The 23501-nt window shown below is 32.4% G+C and overlaps 1 protein-coding gene across 1 annotated transcript; it reads left to right on the top strand.

Annotated features, from left to right (window-relative positions):
• Window positions 1–1165: 1165 nt before the first annotated feature.
• Window positions 1166–20932, top strand: hnf1bb (HNF1 homeobox Bb). Its single transcript, XM_056446246.1, has 9 exons — window positions 1166–1658; window positions 3647–3846; window positions 6194–6470; window positions 8067–8278; window positions 12475–12608; window positions 14594–14729; window positions 17351–17500; window positions 17586–17683; window positions 19303–20932. The coding sequence occupies exons 1-9, from the start codon at window positions 1288–1290 to the stop codon at window positions 19321–19323; spliced, it is 1599 nt and encodes a 532-aa protein (XP_056302221.1). The 5' UTR covers window positions 1166–1287; the 3' UTR covers window positions 19324–20932.
• Window positions 20933–23501: the final 2569 nt, after the last annotated feature.

The following is a 23501-nucleotide window of genomic DNA, read 5'->3' on the forward strand; positions in this document are numbered from 1 at the left end:
TTGATGATGAGTTTTCTTAACAATTGTGTCTTAACATTTATTATTATTATTATTACTGCTGATTTTGTTGTTGTTACATATTTATAAAGCAGTGTTTATCTTTTTTATTGCCTTCTACTTTTTTATGTGATTAATGAAATGTTTTAGTTTCTTTTGTGATCATCTTTTTTTGCTTATTTTATTTTTGTAGTAAATTTACATTTTTATTTATATTTGATTTCTTTTTTCTTTGACCATTAGTAACTTCAGTTTTAAGCTTAACTAAATAAAAAGTGTGAGTACTTTTTGCCAATCTAATATAAAAAGAATTTTAGGGAACATTCTTTCCAAGAAACAACAGTTATATTAGTTTTATTTTAATTATTCAATCTGTTAATAGTTTGAATTCAAAGCTATTTAGCCTAATTATGATCATATACAGTCAAAATAATCTAAATGAATAACACTCTGTAATATATGCAATTATCTTACCTCTAAAGCAGCCTAAAAGTGACCCAAAAGTACCAAAACACACCAACACCAATTGGTGATTTTCGAAATGCATTACTAAACCACTTTGTGATGCTTCTTTAAATAAAATAAAGTTTATTAACATTATTATTATTATTATTATTATTATTATTATTATTATTATTATTATTATTATTATTATTACTGGCAACACGGTGGCTCAGTGGTTAGCACTGTCGCCTCACAGCAAGAAAGTCACTGGTTCGAGTCCTGATGTTCGCCTGGGTCAGTTGGTATTTCTTTGTGGAGTTTGCATGTTCTCCCCATGTTGGTGTGGGTTTAGTGTATAAGTGTGAACGTGAGAATGTATGGGTGTTTCCCAATACTGGGTTGCAGCTGGAAGGGCATCCGCTGTGTAAAACATATGCTGGAAAAGTTTTCGGTTCATTCCACTGTGGCAACCACTGATGATTAAAGAGGCAAAGCCGAAGGAAAATGAATGAATGAATATTATTATTATTATTATTATTATTATTATTATTATTATTATTATTATTATTTCAACCTTGCTTGAATCAAACGTATGAATTCCCCATTAACATTAGCATATTCATAAATGAGTGAACATCATTTGCATGACGCTGTTCCCTAGCCAATGGGCGCACACAGAGCTCCGCCCATCAGGAGCGTGGATCTACTTCCTTCAGCAGGTGCGCTCGAGCTCTGGACAAACTGCAAAAGTCAAGCGCGACGCACTTTTGTCTCGTGCAAAAAAAATCCTTCTTCACCCCTCCAAAGATTATTTACCGGGGGCCGCGAGGACTTCCAGCCGGATTGATGTTTACTGACATGGTGTCCAAGTTGACATCGCTTCAGCAGGAGCTCCTGAGCGCCTTGCTGGACTCGGGGGTCACGAAGGATGTCCTGGTCCAGGCGCTGGAGGATTTATGCCCGTGTCCCGCAGAATTCGGAATTAAAATAGAGAAGCCCCTGTCTCCGTCCAGTGCCAACGGCGGCAGCGACTGTGGCGACTCGAAACCGGTGTTTCTGACGCTGACCGGCGCGCAGGGGAAAGGCGGAAAACTGTCCGGTGATGAAGGCTCGGAGGACGGGGATGATTTCGACACGCCACCAATCCTACGAGAGCTGCAGTCGCTGAACACCGAGGAGGCCGCGGAGCAACGCGCGGAGGTCGAGCGCATGCTGTCGTGAGTTACTCTGGAGTCTCCACGGGTTCTCGATCAAATATAATATGCAAATTATTCAAATAACGCAGCATGCATGTTAAATGTTATTTTAATTTCAGTAGCAATAAGAAGAATTGCTATTTTTGTGGAGGGGTTTTCAAACTAGTCAAGGGAGGGCAATAGAATTCACTGAAAAAAAAAACACTGAATTCAAACAAACATTAAATTCTGTAATGTTCAACATAATTTGTTTGTTTAAATTCAGCCCATATAAATTGTTTGCAACACTTACCTTTAAAAAATTTAGTAAATCCAATTTCAGTGTAGCGTAAATCCAATTTCAGTGCTGTTTGGAGAAAAAGCATAGTAAAATATGCTATAAATCAATGTAAATTATTTTAATTTATAATTATAATTTATAACTAACCAAAATCATTATTAAGATACTGAATAAAGAGCATTGCTAAAAAGTCATGACAACACGTTTTTATGTTAAATATAATTATTAAACAAGGTTGATCTTGTTTTCGAACGTCTAACGTTTTTTTTAATTGTAAAAGTTGTTTTAAACCAGTTTAATGTAATTTAAGTTAAAAGGACTCATAATTTGATTCAACTTAAAGATTTTAAGGCAACTAGTATTTTTTACAGAACAAACAAACGAAAATCAAATTAAAGTAGCCTAATAGCTATAATAGGCTAATTGTAAAATAATTATGCTAATAATTATATTAAATCAGCAAATTAAGTAAATAAAAATACAACTAAGATGATAATTTCTGAAGCAAACAAAAACGAATATCAATAATTCGAAAATAATTAATACAGATGATTAAATGAAATTTAAACAAATACACTAAATGCCAAAAATAGCCTTAAATAATTATATTAAAACAAACAGATAAATACAAATTAGATTGACATAAATAATTAATTAGCATAAATAAGTAGATTAAATTAATATATAAATAAATGATCAAATAAGTAATAATTATGTAACTTAGTAACTAGCTGTTTTTATTTTGTTTTATTGACGTCTCAGGCTTACGTGTAACATTTTTATCAAATTAATTGACAAAACCACTAACATAGATTTCTCCCCGTTGTTTGATTGTTTTTTCTTATTATATTGTTTTATATTATGTTATATGTATTATATCGTTTTTGTTAAATGTAAGTGAATGTCGAAATGTCCCAAGTATTACCATTGACGTAAAGTCAAAACGAAACCACGTGTAGTTGTTATTAATTTATTTCTATAAATCATCAACAGAAAGATACACATTGTCGTATGAATAGAGGGAAAAGATATCTAGTTATTCATTGTCCAAAGTTATAGTCTTAAATCAACATCCTCGAGCACACTCAAAAGTGAGGGGTTATTTCCCCAAACAAACAAACATTAGCGGATCCGACATTTGCAGATTTCCTTCAGCCGAATATAAATAACCGATCACCAGCGATTTACTAATATCGGTGATCAACATCATTTTAATGTCTTTTCAATAGCTAATTAGAAATATGACATATAGTAAAGCAACTTGTCATCGTTTTAGGTCAAATGGCACATCAAAATAAATTTCGGTGTAGGCCTACTTAAAATCATATAACCAATGTCAAACGCAGAGTTTTTATAATATTATGGAGTCTATTTTTTGCATATTTCCACATTTTATAGATAATTATTTGTCTACTTTTATAGAAATTAAAGTTTTATTTAAACTTCAAGACTTCAGTCTAAAAATACATTAGCCTGTTATTAGGCTATTAATTATTAAGTATATTTATTTCGAAACATTTTACGTAGTTTTTAAATTATAAAATAATTGGGAAATTATTGTTGCATGTCGCTAGCCTATATTTTAGGCTACAGTAAACATTTTTACAATATAGGCAATACAACATAGGGTTAGCCTACAATATTTTGTAGTAGCCGAAATAAATTTTCTAATTAGTTATAAAGGTTTTCAGAATCTGACGGCAATGTGTGTGTGTGTGCTCCTGATCAGAGAGGACCCGTGGCGGGTTGCTCGCACTATTAAAGGCTACATGCAGCAGCACAATATCCCGCAGCGGGAGGTGGTGGACGTGACGGGCCTCAATCAGTCTCACCTGTCTCAACACCTCAATAAAGGCACGCCGATGAAGACCGCCAAAAGAGCCGCGCTTTACACCTGGTACGTCCAGAAACAGCGCGAAATCGACCGACGTAAGTCAACATCTTATAAACTGTACCAAAGCTTTACCATCTTTATCTTTCTGACATTTTAAAAATATGTTTTAATTTCTTTGATTTTAACGCGTATATTGCGCTTAAAAGCATCGTTTACTATGTTAGAGTAACAATTGTTTATTTCTTCTCTATTAGTTGAATAATTCTATTCAAATATATCCCTGATCAAATGTGAAAATTTAAAATTACAAATGAACGTTCATTCCTGAACTTTTTATCTCTTTTAAGCAGTTCTAATGTAATAAATCCCTTTGTATCATGTAATAAAATTGCCTATATTTAGTTTTGTTGTTATGATGTTTATGTATTGATAGTAGTTAGTGAATGATATGTGTTTGTGGGATATATGCGACAAGGGCTTTCACCAAGTTGTCAAAAAAGTTTTTAAATAATTTTAAAAATAATAAAACTAAGTTTCTTCGTATATTACAAGTTTATTAATTATAGGTCATAATTGTTTGACTTTTACAAATATATCTGTTCCTTTGAATGACAATGGAATGTTATATAAACCAATTTAGAAACATTAAAGTAGAGACTTTACATGCATTTTATTATGCTTTCTATGCATATGATCATTACAAATGAACCCAACCCATATATATATATATATATATATATATATATATATATATATATATATATATATATATATATATATATATATATATATATATATATATATATATATATTTTTTTATTATATTATAAATTTTTTGTCACACATACGTTTTATTTTAATGCACAAACAAGATGTACAAAATATTTTAGTATATTTAAACACTTTACCAAAAGTTCCATTAGTTGATGTGTTTATTAACATGAACAAACAATGAACAGTCTCAATAATCTTTGTTGACTTTATAAAATGAAATACAGTTGTTCATTGTTCACGTTAGCTCACAGTACATAAACTTACATTAACATCTGTATATGTATAAACATATTTATATGTATAAACTTACATAAACGTTTATTAGCACAACTTTTAATTTTCAAAATGCATTAAATGTTGAACAATGATTTATAATTTGTAAACGGTGTACAAGTATTGTTCATTATTAGTTTATGCTGTTAAAGGAAACTTATTGTAGAGCGTGACCATTTTTATTTTGAAATTGTTTTATTATTTAATAGTCTTATTTCACAGAACAATTGAGAAAACATAAAAATATTTATGTTTGCATACTTTGACTAAGAGCACATGTTATTTAGCTACTCTGAACAGACATACAGGACTTTATCTGTCAAGGTCAGTATACAGTGCTTAGCATATATGAGTACACCCCCCACAAATCTCTCATTTAAATTTTTTTTTTCTAAAGGAAGCTTTACAATATTGTATTTGTGCATACACATTAGATTAGTCATGTACTGTAGTCAAATCTGTAACTAAGCTAACAAAATAACTTACAATAATGTTTAAAAAATTAGTACACACAAATTTAGGGAATTTTTTTGATTTTATTATTGCAATATTTTGCATGAATGTAAATCTATTATCTTTCCATTTCAAAATATGTTCTGTGACTAAAATATTATTTTAATAGATATATCCCCTAGATTAATCTGTTCTGTTTGAAGTTGAATTCAGAATTATTAGCCCCCCTGTTTATTTTTTCCTTTTATTTCTGTTTAACGGAGAGAAGATTTTTTTCAACACATTTCTAAACATAATAGTTTTAATAACTAATTTCTAATAACTGATTTATTTTATCTTTGTCATGATGACAGTAAATTATATTTTACTAGATCATTTTCAAGACACTTCTATACAGCTTAAAGTGACATTTAAAGGCTTAACTTGGCTAATTAGGTTAACTAGGCAGGTCAAGGTAATTAGGCAAGTTATTGTATAACAATAGTTTGTTTTGTAGACTATAAAAAATTTTGCTTAAAGGGGCTAATAATTTTGACCTTAAAATGGTTTTTAAAAAATTAAAAACTGCTTTTATTCTAGCCAAAATAAAACAAATAAAACTTTCTCCAGAAGAAAAAATATTATCAGACCTACTGTGAAAATGTCTTTGCTCTGTTAAACATCATTTCGGAAATATATAAAAAAGGAAATAAAAATCATAGGGGGCCTAATAATTCTGACTTCAGCTGTATATAATCACTGAGAAATTGATAAAAATATTCATTTTCACAATGGGGTGTACTCATTTATGCCGAGCACTGTATTTAAAAAGGATGTGTCCCTCAACCCTGGATCCATTATTCCCTCTGAATCATTGCGGTCTCCCCATCCAGGCTCTCTCTCTCTCTCTGTCATGATTCTGCCTTACCCTGCCCCAATCGTGTCCCCCTCTTATTTCCGCAGAGTTCGACCGTGTTCAGGGCTCTGACCCCAGTGACTCAGCCAGTCAGGATCAGGTCCTGTTTTTTTTCCCAGAATTCAATCACGGCGGACACAATTCGGGGGCTGCGGGGGGATCTGGAGCAGCGGTGGGAGATGAGGGGGAGCCTGGATCAAAGAGGATGAGGAGGAACCGCTTCAAATGGGGCCCGGCGTCCCAGGAGATCCTCTATCAGGCTTATGAACGACAGAAAAACCCCAGCAAAGAGGAGAGAGAGGCGCTGGTGGAGGAGTGCAACAGGTAATGATCGATACGCCATTGTTTTTGAGTTATTCTAACTTGTTAAAAAAAGCTCAACCAGTTGTCAACTTATTTTTTTGAGTTATAAAATTCAACTTGCCATTTTAAGTCAGTTTTATTTTAAGTCGTTCAGTTAATTGTATTCAACTTGATTCTTTTACACTGTACATATATATTGTCGAAATATAGTTTTATACAATATTTGTTTAGTTATGTTTATTTTATTAATTGATTTGGATTAATTTATCTATCTATCTATCTATCTATCTATCTATCTATCTATCTATCTATCTATCTATCTATCTATCTATCTATCTATCTATCTATCTATCTATCTATCTATCTATCTATCTATCTATCTATCTATCTATCTATCTATCTATCTATCTATATCTGTCTGTCTGTCTGTCTGTCTGTCCAACACAATTTCACAGCAATTCGTAACCTTTTGATTTAGTGGCTAATTCGTATGAATTCGTACGATCTAATTCATACAATTTAGTACAATTTGCTCATCCCCCAATGACGGTTGGGTTTAGGGGTGGGGTTAGGTGCCACACCTTTTTAAAATCACACAATTTTGTACGACTGAACTCGTACGAATTCATACAAATTAGCCACTAAACTGACAAAATGTAAAATACTTACGTTTTCTCGTAAGATCAGGCTGGTATATTTCGTCCATCTATCTATCCATCTTTCTATCTTTCTATCTATCTGTCTATCTATCTATCTATCTATCTATCTATCTATCTATCTATCTATCTATCTATCTATCTATCTATCTATCTATCTATCTATCTATCTATCTATCTATCTATCTATCTATCTATCTATCTATCTATCTATCTATCTATCCTCCATCTATCTATCCTCCATCTATCTATCTATCTATCTATCTATCTATCTATCTATCTATCTATCTATCTATCTATCTATCTATCTATCTATCTATCTATCTATCTATCTATCTATCTATCTATCTATCTATCTATCTATCTATCTATCTATCTATCTATCTATCTATCTATCTATCTATCTATCCTCCATCTATCTATCTATTAATAATATAATAAATATTTATAATAACAATTAAACAAACAAACAAACAAACAAACAAACAAACAAACAAACAAACAAACAAACAAACAAACAAACACAAATATATAAAAAGAAATATTGAAATCTATTGTAACTTGTAATGAAATTAACTGGAAAAATTCAATAACTGAAATAAAGATTGATTGACGTCATTGATTTAAAAATGTTTATAAAAATGCCAAAAAGACAGAGCAAACAGCTTAACTAAAACTAAAAATTAACTAAACAAATTGTTCTAGTCATGTATTTGGTCTGATTATTACTTATTGTTTTAATCAATTTATACTTTAAAATTATGGTGCTCGTGCATTCATTTCTTATTTATCATATCTATTTGATCTGTTATCTATGAATCTACAGTATATACTATATTGTTCAATGCAAAGGGGCACTTATTAATTGCATGTGTTTCTTAATTAGGTTGTTTTAGAAAAATGAAGTGTGCTGAAAGTTAAAATGTTTATCAAATATTCATTAGTTGTATGTTATGTTCAGGGCAGAGTGTGTGCAGAGAGGAGTGTCGCCCTCTAAAGCTCATGGGCTTGGATCTAACCTGGTCACGGAGGTTCGTGTGTACAACTGGTTTGCTAACCGGCGTAAAGAGGAAGCTTTCAGGCAGAAGCTGGCAATGGACACGTACACACCTCACATGAACCCTCTGCTGTCCCACACACCATCACACAGCCACCATCACAGCTCTGAATCAAGTAAGAGTTTCAGATATATAATCACAGAGTTTGTTTATGTGTGGACTTTGCATTTTCTCCCCATGTTGGTGTGTTTCCTCTGGGTGCTCCGGTTTCCCCCACAGTCCGAAGACATGCGCTATAGGTGACCTGAATAAACTAAATTGGTGCTGAATAAACTATGGGTGTTTCCCAATAGTGGGTTGCAGCTGGAGGAGCATCCGCTGTGTAAAACATATGCTATAATAGGTTGACGGTTCATTCCACTGTGGCGACCCCTGATGAATAAAGGGACTAAGCTGAATGAAAGTGAATGAATGAATGTTTACATCTGATTTTAACGGCTGTCACTGATGATCAGACGTTGTGGCAACATAAAAGTGTTATTTTTGTGCTGTGATAGGCTTTTATCAATGTTTGGAATTAGATTTTATTTTGGGGTCAAAGAGGAGATGCCCTATTAAAATTAAAATGAACAAACATGATTTTAAATTAGCATTTATGTACATTATTCACGTAAAACCATGAAAAAAAACACAAAATTTGTCATGTGAAATCAAGTAAAAATAATGTTTTTCCGCACTACATTTTTAAGTGCTTTTGAGTGTTTTTTAATGAAACAATCCTTATTTAAAGAGCACTGATCTATGAGTCATATACTGGTAGCTGGTGGTTAATAATGTCCCATTGACATCCATTGTAAAGCATTTATGTAAAAATTAAGTAAACATTTTTATATATAAACAATTAATTATAATCTAAATTAGGTTATATTTTTATTGATTAAAACATCTTGCTAGCAAATGGGTAAAACCTAGTGGTTTAAAGGATGGCAGCAAAGTATACAAATTAATTAATAAATATTTTTGGAGCTGCAAAGTCTTAACGATTGATCAAATTATTTATTTTCTAAATAAGCCTGAAATTCTTTTTTTAGTATAGCTATTTTTATACTCAATGACATTAAATATAGTATAGTCATTATTTTGCTCAGCTAAAATCTTTAGTTTAGGACACATTCTAATGTACAGAAACTAACAAAAATGTATTTTTTACTATTTAGCTCATTTAAATAACAACTTAAACCTACCAAGACAAAAGAAACCATTTTCTTTTTTTTCAACTTTTTTTTTATAGATTTTAATTATATTACAAAACCCAGCAAACAGCAGAGAATATTAACTTATATGATATTTCCAAATGTACATTTGTTAAACAAAATAGAAAATAGAATAGATATAAAATAGAATAAAATACAATACTATGAAAAATACTAATACAAATAGAAAAAAAACATCATTACATTCAATTTTAAATTACCATCATCTTTTCAAAGACATCCAATTTTTATCTATCCATTTGTAAAGCGACCGAAAGGAGTCAAAGAGAACTTTTTTCAAAAGTCTCTGCTTTACCCCTGATTACTTATGTTAATTTTTCAAGACCAAGATTATCAGACATTTCCTTTATCCATTGTGCAAGATCAGTTCTTTGGGTATTTTTCCATACCAAAGCTATAACACGTTTAGATTGTATAAAGCTGAAATCCATAAAAAATAAACCATTTTCTATTATTTTTTAATAAGATTTAATTATCAGCTTTTTGTGACAATTAACAAACAAAATTAAAAGAGAAAATAACAGTACAAATAGAAAAAATATATATATAACAGTACAAAATTGATAAAAAAAAAATAATAAACCACACTAAAACCCACATATTGTGAACAAAACAGTATATGAAGTGCATAAACAATATATGATGTGCATTCACTTTACAAATTAAGCATATAAACAGGTCAGCACCAAAAGTTGAGGTTGGCAGCATGGTGTATTAAGTAAAATAAAAAAATGATAATAAAAGAACAAAGTAAAGAAAAATTTAAATGTGAGAGAATAGGGAAAATACATTTAAAAAAGTCATGTTCTTTAAACTTGTGGTTTTACATCCAAGAAAGAGTTGTATGTTTGTGCTATATCAGCACCATTTTCAATTATTTCCTTTTTTTAAGGTATTTACTTTGTATCTGATATTGTTTATTTCATCTTTGTTTCAAGTGGCAAAGATGTAATAGTTTTGGTCTAGTCAACGATAATAACTGTGATTTACAGCCTTATTCAACTGTTATGAGTGTGAATACCAGGTGTAAACAAGGTCGCAGATTCAGTAGTAGTGTATGAGTGTGTGTTTCATTGTAATTCCTCCATCCTATTGGTGTTTGAACAAAACACACCTCCACACCCACAGACGCATGTCAGATAAAAGCACATAAAATGGCTTCACACAATCTTTAGGGTCAAACCAGGGTCAAGTCAAGGTTCATGCTTTGTGTCTGGAAAGGTATGCACATTTTTTTTTATCAGAAGGTCAAAAGCATTTAGATGAGAAAATGTATTAAAAGCAGAAGGATCAAGCAGAGGTGGCTTAAAATGATCCCATAATAAAATCATAATGCTTCAGCTTAACTTCTGTCAATGACAAAAGCGGCCTGCTGTGTTGAAAAGCTGTAAACTGTCAGGCTGTGAAACGGGCCGAATTCCTCTGAATGTTTGCCGATGGATTAATATTACGTCAAGAGCGTGAGTCAGAGAGCCGTGTGTTTGCTCAAGCTGTGTGTTCAGCTACAGTCACTGACCTCCAACTGCTCAAAAGCAGATCTTTGATTGTATTTGTTTGTTGGAGAAAGAAAAGGCACAACATTTTAGTGTAATCAGATTTGAGGTATGTTTATGAGAATGCGTTTAAAGAACAGACGGCGTTGTAAATGTTCCTTCAGTGTTTGGACTACAGGCTCTTATCATTTTAGCTGCATTTATGGCTGTGAAACAAGGTCAAATAAAGATAGACGGAATCAGGTCACTGTGTGCGACTAGCCATTTTTTAAATGTTCAGTGTGACCAGACAACAAACTTCACATTGTGTTAGTTTAGTGGAGACTGATATTGAAGGAACACTCCATATTTTTTGGAAATAGGCTCATTTTACAACTCCTTGAGTTAAACAGTAGTAATTTACCATTTTTGAATCCATTCAGCCAATCTTCAGGTCTGGCGGGAGCACCTTTTACAAAGACTATAGAATATACAAGACATGTCACTCGTACAGTTTTGAATAGGGAAAAGTGTAACAATCAATATGGTGAATAAAGCCCTGCCTTCTAGTACAGGAGTCAATCAGTCGCTGTAGACTGACCATTCCCTGAGAGAGGGTATAGGACCAGCCATTAGTTTCTGCAAATTTTGTGTGATTGGAACTTTTAGAAATAAAACTAAAGACTTAGTTGTTGTTTAATTTTATTTGTGATTCCTAATATGAAATGTAATCGTAAACTTGGCACGCAATTTTGGAGAATGCCCGTGCATACTGCCCGAGAGGTACTTCAAAGATGGCTGCCATGTGAAATTACTTGTCTTAAAGGGACTTTGACTTTTAGCTTAGCTTAGCATAGATCATTGAATCGAATTAGACCATTAGGCCCAGAATGAGAATGTAGCTCCTAAATTTTCATTTTCTGCCTGTCTTTACAATGTAACTACAAAAGAGTCAAGCTTTAAATGATTCAATTATCAAAACTAGATGTTAATGGTTTAATTCGATTCAATTATGTAATCTGAGCTAAGCTAAAAATGCTCCCGCCAGACCGTAGATCGGCTGAATGGATAAAAAAATGGGAAAACTCAACTGTTTAGTTCTAGAGGAGTTGTAAAATGAGCCTCTTTTCCAAAATGTTGAGTATTCCTTTAGATGTTAGGATTTATTGAACTTTTTAAAATAATAGCGTTCATTAGAAGTGATTTTCGTACATTATAAATGTACTTTTTCATTTTACTTTCACTCTTGAACATGTAATGCGTTCTGGATTAATAAAAGTAAGTTTTTAATGGCATTTTTAGAAGATAAAGTATCTCAACAGTTTTCAACACTAATGATAATAATAAGCGTGTCTTGAGCAACAGATAATGATATTAGAACGATTTCTGAAGTATTATGTGAAACTAAAGACTGGAATTATAATGCAGTAATTAATTCACATGAATAAAATACATTGTAAACTACATTCAACAAGAAAGCAGTTATATTTCACAATTTTACAGCTTTTGATGTATAGTCAAATAAATGCAGGCATGATGAGCAGAATAGACTTCTTTAAATACATTTAAATGCTGATCCTGGTAGAGTAGAAAAAGTAACCTATTTCTTATTTCTTTCGATGCAGAGCTCAGGTACAGTCAACAAGCAGCCAGTGAGGTCACTTCCTCCACGACCATCAGTCATCCGTCAGTATTGCAGCAGGTTTCTCCAAGTGGTCTGGACCACTGCCATGGCTTGTTATCGACGGATGCCAAAATGGTAAATCAAAAACTTCTTATATATACAATGGCCAGCATAAATGATTACACCCCTTACTGATCTCTCTTTTAAATGAATAGTTTCTATTAGATGCTATACAATAAGATATTTGTTTATATACTAGTCTATTAGTCTGTACCAAAGACAAAACTGGAATAACTTAATAAATACACCTCAGTGAATATAGTTTAATGTAGTATATTTTTAATAAAAAGGAAAAATAAAACAGTAAAAAAGAGAATAAAAAAATATTAAGTTTTGTTAAAATGTTGTACTCATTTTTTGCAACACCCCATTTAAACTTAAATGTATAATCTTTCTGTTTCTAAATAAGTTAGACGACCAAATTCTTATTTTAATAGATATAACTGTTTAATAAAATGTAAACTGTTTTGTTTAAAATCTATAATCACAGAGAAACGGATTAAAATATTCAAATTTATCTATAGAAAAACAAATCTTTTTTTTTTTTAAATATCAACAATTGTAAAATACAAAATATACTTGAATGAAAAATCTTAAAATAAAAAGTCTGACAATCCAATTAAGAAGTGCACAAAAAACAACTAACTAACTAACTAACTAACTAACTAACTAACTACTCCACAACCAAAATTATTAACTTCTAAATGAATATTTGAAGGGCAGCACTGTGGTGCAGTGGGTTGCACAATCGCCTCACAGCAAGAAGGTCGCTGGTTCGAGCCTCGGCTGGATCAGTTGGCATTTCTGTGTGGAGTGTGCATGTTCGCCCCGTGTTTGTGTGGGTGTGCTCTGGTTTCCCTCACAAGTTTAAAAACACGTGGTACAGGTGAAATGGGTAAGCTAAAATTGTATGTGTGTGTATGGATGTTTCCCAGTGTTGGGTTGCTGCTGGAAAAGCATGGTGGATAAGATTATATGCTGGATAAGTTGGTGGTTCATTCTGCTGTGGTGACCTCAGATTAATAAAGGGACTATGCCGAAAAGAAGATGAATGAATGAATGAATATTTGAGGAAGGGTCCATAGATAGGATCTTTTTGTTAACCCATCATTTTTGAAAAATTATAACTTTTTTGCCAGCCATTTATGAAACCTGGGAGGTAAAGCAGACTTCCTATCCATCAATATATATTTCAAGAGTTCACACTTAGATATTGCTTGCTAATTATGGCAGGTTTGGCATGCTGTCCCAGGAGAGAACCCAGGTCTCCCATCTGGTCAGTGAGCATGTAAGGGGGTATGAGATCAGGTAGTTCTCGAGAGCTCCCCCGGTAAAGAAGGAAAGTGGGAGATGGGGTGGATTCTTCAAAAACAAAGAGAAGGGAGTAACGCTACGTGGGCTACTTAAAGTAAATTTGGAATAATCCGATTGGCTTCCTAATTATTACAGATGAGAGACCAGCCACGATCAATCATCTCACGTGCTCTTCTCAAAATCAGTTTGTGAAACGTCACATATATATTTGCCAGCACCATAATAAAAAAGAGAGACAGCTGGTAAAAAAATGTGTTAAAGTATCCAAATACAACAACCCAAGGTCATGAGGATATAGTCTAGAAGTTCTTTTCCAAAATTCTGAATTAAACACTGTTTTAGGGGCTCCATTAACATGATGTGCACGCTTTGACAAGCACAGGTCTACTAACTCCTCTTCTGACCCGAAATAGCATGTAGTCGCAAAGATCAATGTACGTTTTACAGACATGATTGATAAAGTCGCCTTTATTTGAAAACTGACTCAACTGGGTCAAAGAGAGCATTGATCTAGCAAGTGCAGGCAGTGTGTTAAACACCACAACCCTTCCTTTATTCACTTTTATGGCTGGTGTGAATTGCCCTCCGCCAATAAACATTTGTTATGGTATGTTATGTTAGTGCGAGCTCACACTGCGAAAATGACATATTTCACTAGAGGAAAGGAACCATGCCCTTACTTGAAAAAGATTTGCGTGCCTTTTATGTTTTATGTTTACATTGTGTGTGCCTGTGTGTCTGTGTAGATCTCAGTCTCTGGTGGAGTTTTGCCTCCTGTGAGCACTCTGACCAACATTCACAGTCTGTCTCAGTCGTCTCATCATCATCATCATCATCATCACCAGCAAGCACAGAGTCTCATTATGAGTCTTGCTGCTCAAAGTGAGTGTGACCATTTCATTTCCTCTATCTTCATGTCATCAGGGAAACTTACTTCACCATTCTGGCTTTATTTTGTATTAGAACTGGATATTTGTATCTCTTTTTTTAGTTATATCTAGGGCCACATGGAATCTGCGCGTGCAGAAATCTGCAGATTTCCACAGATTTTTAGCCCATCATTGAGTCTCTGTATTTACTAGTCTGTGTAAAGTGTGTAAATTGTATATTTATTCAGTTTTTAAATAAATTTCACTAATATTATTGTGATATAATAATAGTAATATTAAAATGTTCATATGATTTATTTACAATACAGTTTGTAAATAATTTTCTGTCTTTCAGTAGATATATTATATGAGAAACTTGCTTGTTTACCAATTAATTGGATCTAATTGGATTTGCATTGTAAACATAAATAAAAGTTAAAAATAAATTATTATTTTATTTCATAGATTAGGTTTTTAGTTATGATACTCCTAAAATCATTCCACATAAATCCGCAGATTTTTTTTTACAAAATTCTCTGCAGAAATAGCAAAAAAAGTCAGCAGATTCTGTCTGGCCCTAGTTATTGTATATCTCTTTCGTAGAGGTTTAAATGAGTCAGAATTTGTGAGATTTAAACTCAGATTTTGAAATACAATCAAAATGGAAAGAATGTAAAATCTCCAGTTCTAAAATAAGAAAAAAATTTAGGCAATAATGAGATATTAACTGAAATTTAAACTAAAAAGTGATGTAAACTGAGAATTATAATTTAAAAGTTCAGAATTATAATGTATAACAATACAATAAATCAATAAAATGTTATAATAAGCTCAGTACGGCAACCTGTAAATTCAGAGGAGCACTATATAAACTCAAAACTGCAATATATAAAACCTAAATTGCACAATGCAAATTGAGAATTACAATGTAATTAGATATAAATGTGTAAAAAGCAATTAGTTACTTTTAAAAAATGAGTTAGCCCATTGCCTTAAAAGCAAAAAGTTGACTTAACTTTAAAGTGAGTAAAATCAATGTAACCTGGAACTGTTATGTAATAAAATAATTCAAGGTAATGGATTTATGCACTTATTTTAAGTAAAGTCTCCTAATTGCTACTAATAGAGCCACACAGTGGCTCAGTGGTTAGCACTGTTGCCTCACTGCAAGAAGTTTGCTGTAAGAATAGTTCTGTAAATAAAAGTTCACTCATTTCTGTGCAACTCAACTAATATTCCATATTCAGAAATATATAGAAAAATCATCTCAAGAGTGACTGACCGATTTTTTCTATGTAAAAAAAAACACATTTCGTGTAGAAAACCTGCTGGTAAAATTCAAAATGAGTTGGGATTTAAAGGGATTGGGAAAAAATGAGTTGGGATTTTTGAAAATTAAGAGCTGACCCTGGGGTGGCACACAATCAAAAGTACATTTTTCTACTTTAAAGGTACTATCATGAATATTTAAGGTACAATATAGGCCACTAAAATATACTAGGTACTAAAAATAACTTTAGGGTATCAATACAGAACTTTTTTATCACAAATATGTAACCTTTAGGCACAAAATAGTACTTTTTTAAAAAAACAAAAAAACTTTTCTACCTTTATTTCTGAAAATGTAAGAAAAACTGTAGGTAGAAAAACAAAAATCTTTTTTTCTGTAAAATTATTTTACTGATGGCATGGTGACTCAGTGGTTAGCAATGTCATCTCACAGCAAGAAGGTCTCTGGTTCGAGTCCTGGCTTTTCTTTGTGGACTTTGCATGTTCTCCTCGTGTTAGTGTGGGTTTCTTCTGGGTGCTCCGGTTTCCCCCACAACCCAAAGACATGCGCTATAAGTGAATTGAATATACTAAATTGGCCATAGTGTTTGTGTGTGAATGAGTTTGTATGGGTGTTTTCCAGTACTGGGTTGCAGCTGGAAGGGCATCCGCTGTGTAATACATATGCTGGATGAGTTGGCAGTTCATTCCGCTGTGGCGACCCCTGATGAATAAAGGGAGTAAGCCAAAGGAAAATGGATAAATGAATGAACTTTAAAATGATGATATTTTAGGTTATTAAAATATGTAAACTCAGAATTGTGAGGTTTGAACTAGAATTGTGAGATGTATTTTTAAATTGTGAAGTGTAAAATTAAAAAATTGCAACATGTTATTTTAATTAATGTAACAACTGTAAAATGTAAACTTATGTACACTCTAAAAGATGACATTTGTTGTTTGTTAAATGAGCTGAAACAACACAATTCTTGAGGTTTTGTGGAGACAACTTAATTATGCTCAATCAAATAACATTTTTAAAAACGAATAATTCATTCATGTTGTCCTAACACAAATTGATTGTGTTTTTTACAGTGTAAGATGTAAATTTAGATTTGAAAGATTAAAATTTTAAGATATTGTAATTTAAATGTATTTTTAACAGAATTGAAATGCATTTTGAAACTTATAACTGATGTGTAAACTTAGACTTGAAAGGTGTAAACAGATTTAAAAGACATAAACTCAAAATTGCGATATGTAAATTTAGAATTTTAACTTGTAAAATCAGAATTGTATCTATACTCAGAATTGTGCGACGTGAATTGAGAATTGTGACAATGAGTGTGTTTTGTGTTATTGCAGGTCTGACGTCCCCTCAATCTCAGAGTGTTCCCGTCATCAACAGCGTGTCTGGACTCACAACTCTGCAGCCGATGCAGTTTCCTCAGAGCTCCAGCCTCACACAGCTCACCACAGCTCACATCTCCCAGCAGCCCTTCACACAGTCACACAGTAAAAACAAATGCTTCTGTACTCATCAGTGCAGGAAATATCAGATTCTAAATGTCAAAACTCACATTGCACTTGTCTTTTTTAGTGTACTCTCCCAAACAAGAAGCTGGCCAGTTTTCCCATCCGTCTCGGTACTCTACAATGGACTCCAGCACCATCACACATCTGGGCTCCAGCAAGCAGGTCAGACAGTCTTCTGCACTCTTTATTCACCTTATGTTTAACTTAAAGGGTCACAAAATCCCCCTTTGTTTAGTTCAAGTCTACCTCAGATATTTAAAAAAATGCAGCTTGAACGAGCGTGGAAAGCTGTGAGCAAAAGTTAGGGAAATGACCGTGATGGAGCAAAGTAGGAGAGAAAGAGGACAAATGATCATGTGTCAGTGGCCCATATACTCTGACTAAACACATTGGCCAATTAATGTTGAAGAATCCATTTATCAGCACTCCAAATGCTAAAAAATGCTGCTATAGTTAATAGAAATTGTATAAATTGCTATAGAAGTCTCATAAATTTCAGTACAGACTTGTAGTAGTTGGTACATCTGACAACACTACGGTGCTATGATCCATCATGAAATTCCAGCTACTGCATGGTCTCACAGCTCAAGCGAATATTTCAGAAGCAGCTCTTATTAATAATAACTAGGAACAGATGCATCATCCTATTACTTGCAGCACTGCTACATCACCATAAGTAAATCGGTAAGATGAAAATAGGGGGGAATGTAGAAAAGTGCTATTTGTAATATTATTATTTTAATTTTTATAAATAAAATATGTAATTATGTCATAAACATCCCTACATTGGAAAAAAACATGCTAACAACTTGCTAAAATTAAGAGTAATTTTTTTGTAATGTTCTAAAACATGTTAGCAATGTGAAAAAATATCATAACAACCTGTTAAAAATAGAAACATGTTAGCAAAATGCTTTTTAAACATTTTAGACATGTGCTAAACATGTTTAAATTGGTAAAACATGTTACTGACTTTTAGTGAAAACTAAACTTTAGTAAGTTTAACATACTAAATATTGTGTAGCAATTGACATGATAGTAACATGTTAAAACAAAATAACAACTTAAGAATAAATTACATTAAATCAGAGATGTTGTAAAGCATGTTAACAACATGGTAAATTATGTTAGCTTCTTAATAAAACATGTTAACATCTAGGTATAACATGCTTGAAATGTTAACATTGTGCTAAAACATGTTAAAACATTCTTGTAGCTACTAATGCAATGTTAGCAATCAACATGCTACTAATATGTGAAAAACATGGTACATGGACATGGTAAATAATGTTTGCATCTTGGTAAAAATGAGCTAAAAACATGGAAATATGTTAGCATTGTGCTAAAATGTGTCGAAGCATTTGTAGAATGTGTCAACACATGTTAACAATGTTGATGAATGAAATGTTAGTAATGAACATTCCATTAACATGTGAAAAACATGTTAACAGCTCGCTCAAACAAAATCCCAATTTTGATAAATTAGCAACACATTAAAAATTTGACAAAACAGGTTGAAACATACTTGTGATGTGTTAAAATATGCTGATGCCATGCCAAATTATATTAGCTAAAACAGCTTGCTAAATAATAAGTAAAACATGCTAGAAATATGCCAGCAACATGCTATATTCATGTTAAGAAAGATTTTTCCAGTTAGGCCAACAGCAAATTTGTTTTGACCAATTTTTACAAATATTTTTATATTTCTACACATTCTTCTACACTTTTCTCTCCATGAACTGTGTCAGTAATGCTAACTCGGTCTGTTGTCTCCGCAGTGCCCTTTGCAGGCCTGGTGAATGGACGCATCGGAGTGAGACCTTCCTCGGCAGCTTAGCAACAGCAGTGCTGGACCTGCGTGTTTCTGGGTAACCCGTGATCACAGAGAGCTGACGGGAAACTACAGAAAATCAACAATACTTATTCATATACTACACCTTAAGCCATAATGGATGACAGAACAAACTAGCAGAAATGCTAAGATGACTGAACTCTGAGCCGAAGCTTTCATAATAACCAGTCTGAGGTGATGAAATCTTCAATCACACTGTACATACGATTTAATGAGGAAATGTGGTTTGTTGTAACACACACGGTCAACTTTTCATGCAAAACAATATGGAGCCAGATAAGTCCAAAAATAACACATTTGCAAAATAAAATTCATACACCATTCAAATGTACAAAATTCAGTTCAAAATTCGTAAATACACAAAACACAATTTGTAAATACATAAAACACAATTCATAAATACACAAAACACAATTTGTAAACTCACAAAAACAATTCGTAAATACACAAAACACAATTCGTAAATACACAAAACGCAATTTGTAAATACACAAACACAATTCGTAAATACATAAAACACAAATCGTAAATGCACAACGCAATTCGTACATACACAAAACACAATTTGCAAATACACAAAACGCAATTCATAAATACACAAAACACAATTCGGAAATACACAAAACACAATTCGTAAATTCACATAACACAATTCGTAAACTCACAAAACACAATTCGGAAATACACAAAACACAATTCGGAAATTCACATAACACAATTCGTAAACTCACAAAACACAATTCGTAAATACACAAAACACAATTTGTAAATTCACAAAACACAATTTGTAAATAAACAAAATAATTCGTAAACTCACAAAACACAATTTGTAAATACACAAAACACAATTCGTAAAATCACATAACACAATTCGTAAACTTACAAAACACAATTCGTAAATTTAAAACAATTGATAAATGTACACATCCAATACTTTTGGGGAAATATTTCAGATTTTTTTCTTTGAATTTAAATTTACGTATTGGATTTTTTAAATGTAAATTGTGCTGTGCGTGTTTGAGTTTTATTTTTGCAAATGTATTATTTTTGAGACTGATCTGGCTCCATAAAACAACAATAACAAAAAAATAGCAGATCACTGATGAGATTTAGTTTTTTCACACACATTTGAGATTTGAAATCACATTAGCATGTAAATTCATATTTTTCACAACAGCAAAGTGGTCTTTCAGTTTCAGCACATGGACTTGCACATAGGAATGATCCCAAAAGCTACAAACGAAATGATTGCTTCTCAGGGATTGATTTCACACTACTCCACTGTAGCTAATATTATGAGAATGTGTAAAACTGCCTAAAGGCTTTGATATTTTTTATATATATAAGTTTTGGAATCACCTCAATCGTATTTATATTTGTGTAAATTGATAAATAATACATTTTTGAAGACATTTTTCCTGGTTCTGTTGCTCATTTCTATGCGTTTAATTCAAAGTCTCGTTGTAGCAGCAGGTAGGAAATGCTTTCACACACTAATGGAAACTCAGAGGTGTGAAGGAGGGTGATTTGGGCAATAAAAGGGTGTGTTTTTGTTTTCCATGCCTCATTAGCTCTATTTCCCTTGTTGTCTCGCTGGTCAAAGGGCAGAAGAGTCTCATCGGAGTTCACTTTTAGGAAGTGGACAGTTGAAGCCGTTTCCTTTACTCTTCTCACATGACTTCTCGAGCATGTGATTACAGTATTTATCTGCCATGGAAACAAAATTAACTAAAACAATACCCTCGGGGGGTCATTTCCTAATTAAGCAAGTGTTTTACTGAATCCTTTTAAAATGGGGTAAAAAAACTACTGGACTATTTTCACGAATGTTTATATATATTATACAATATATAGTTCAGGTTCAACAAAGAAAGAATAGGAACATGCAATATTTCTAAACAAAAAAGGTATTAATTCTTAAAATATTTTCCATCACATACGTATATTCATAGCAAGAAATTATCCTTGAGCACTAAATCAGTGTCATATTTCTGAAAGATCATATGAAACTGAAACTGAACATGCTAAAACTTAATGTAAAAATATTTCATATTAAATCGTCCTTATAAATACTGTTTTACTGTATTTTTTAATAAATACATTCAGCCTGGGTGATCTTTAGAAACCAAATTGCAAATATACAACAGCCAAAACTATTATCGGTTAATACACTATTACTATTAAAATATTTCCAACTGATGTTCAACAGAGAGGATTTTTACACATAATATAATTAATATTAGCACATTTTTCAACATAATAATTTAATAACTAATTTCTATTCATCTTTAAGTGCAATTTAAAGGCATAATTAGGTTAATTAGGATAACTAGACAAGCTAGGGTAATTGGGCCATTAGAAAGTCATTGGAAAGTCCTTCGGCTTAGTCTCTTAATTCATCAGGGGTTGCCACAGCAGAATGAACTGCCAACTTATCCAGCATATATTTGTAACATGCAAACTCCACACAGAAATGCCAACTGGCCCAGCTAGGACTCGAACCAGCGACCTTCTTGCTGTGAGGCGACAGTGCAAACCACACATATATATATATATATATATATGGCAGCACGGTGGCACAGTACAATTGCCTCACAGCAACAAGGTCACTGGTTCGAGCCCCAGTTGGGTCAGTTGGTGTTTCTGTGTGAGGTTTGCATGTTCTCCTCATGCTTGCGTGGGTCGATATTTTTATCAGGGCTTTAGTAATTTTACTTTTATGTCAAAGAATAAATTCTTTTCATGATCTTTAAAGTAAAATAACTCAACATAAACAAAGGAGGCTGAGAAAATTGTTCCTTTTCAACTGAAATTTCAGATGGCACTTATGGGTTTTTTCATCTGTATATATATTTTCATCATATATATATATATATACATCCAGCCTTGGTAACAACATTTGAGTTATAATATTTCACATAGGCCAAATAATTTTTCTGGTTACTATTTTTACAGTTTTGTTGTATGTGTTTAATTAAAGGCAGAGCATTAGAAACATACATTTCCATATATATATATATATATATATATATATATATATATATATATATATATATATATATATATATATATATATATATATATATATATATATATATATATATATATATATATATATATATAAAAATTACACAAATAAATGATACAACTTCTTGACTATAGATAGATGCCAAGAGCAATGTTGAGAAGGAAATGTTCTGCGTTTTTTTCTGTTCTGGTTTCTTCATCTACCACTGGTGATTTCAGTTTATACATCTCAACAACAAACATATCAAGCAAGTCTGTTGAACACTGCGAAAAAAAATCCTTTTCTTACATAGACTTGTCTTGTTTCTAGTCTGAATATCTACGAATTCTTAAATGAAGAAGCATTTTCTAGACAAACAAAACTTATTGTCTTGATTTAAGAAATAATACTGCAAAATTGAGTGAGTTTTTCCTAAAACAAGCAAAATAATCTGCCAATGGGGTAAGAAAAATAATCCTGTTTTAAATCCAAAACAAAATGATTTTTCCTATCCCATTGGCAAATTATTTGCTTGTTTTAAGGAAAAACTCACTCAATTTGGGCACATTATTTCTCAAAACAAGACTATATTCTTTTCTGGTCTAGAAAGTGCTTCTTGATTTAAGAATTTGTAGATATTTGGACTACAAACATGACCAAACCTCTAGGTAAGAAAAGCATTTTTGCAGTAAAAAAGCTTTATAATATGACCTCTGACAATGTTCTGAGCTAGTTTGTGCATGAACAGAATCAACTGCACTGTAGCAGAAACAAGTTAGCGATTAGCATGTTAGCTACTGTAAAGTCCAGAGGCAGCACGAAACACAAGCTAAGTCGTGTGCAATGGAGGACAACATGGAGCTGTGGCACAGTGAATGTGCAGACATGAAGAGATGTAACGTCAGCGACTACCGGACACTCACTAGGGTCAAAGGTCAGAGAGACCAGAGACAGAAAAGCTGACTTCACTCCTGTAACCCTCTGCTCTCTGCCCACACTGAACATCCCGATTTATCCCAGATTCCCACAGTAAGGCAAAGTGTACTATCTATACAAATACTGAAAATTAACTAAATGCTTTTAAAGTTTTTACGCCAGCTTGGGTTTTGTAGTTTTTG

This window comes from Danio aesculapii, chromosome 21, assembly GCF_903798145.1.
Source record: "Danio aesculapii chromosome 21, fDanAes4.1, whole genome shotgun sequence".
NCBI lineage: Eukaryota > Metazoa > Chordata > Actinopteri > Cypriniformes > Danionidae > Danio > Danio aesculapii.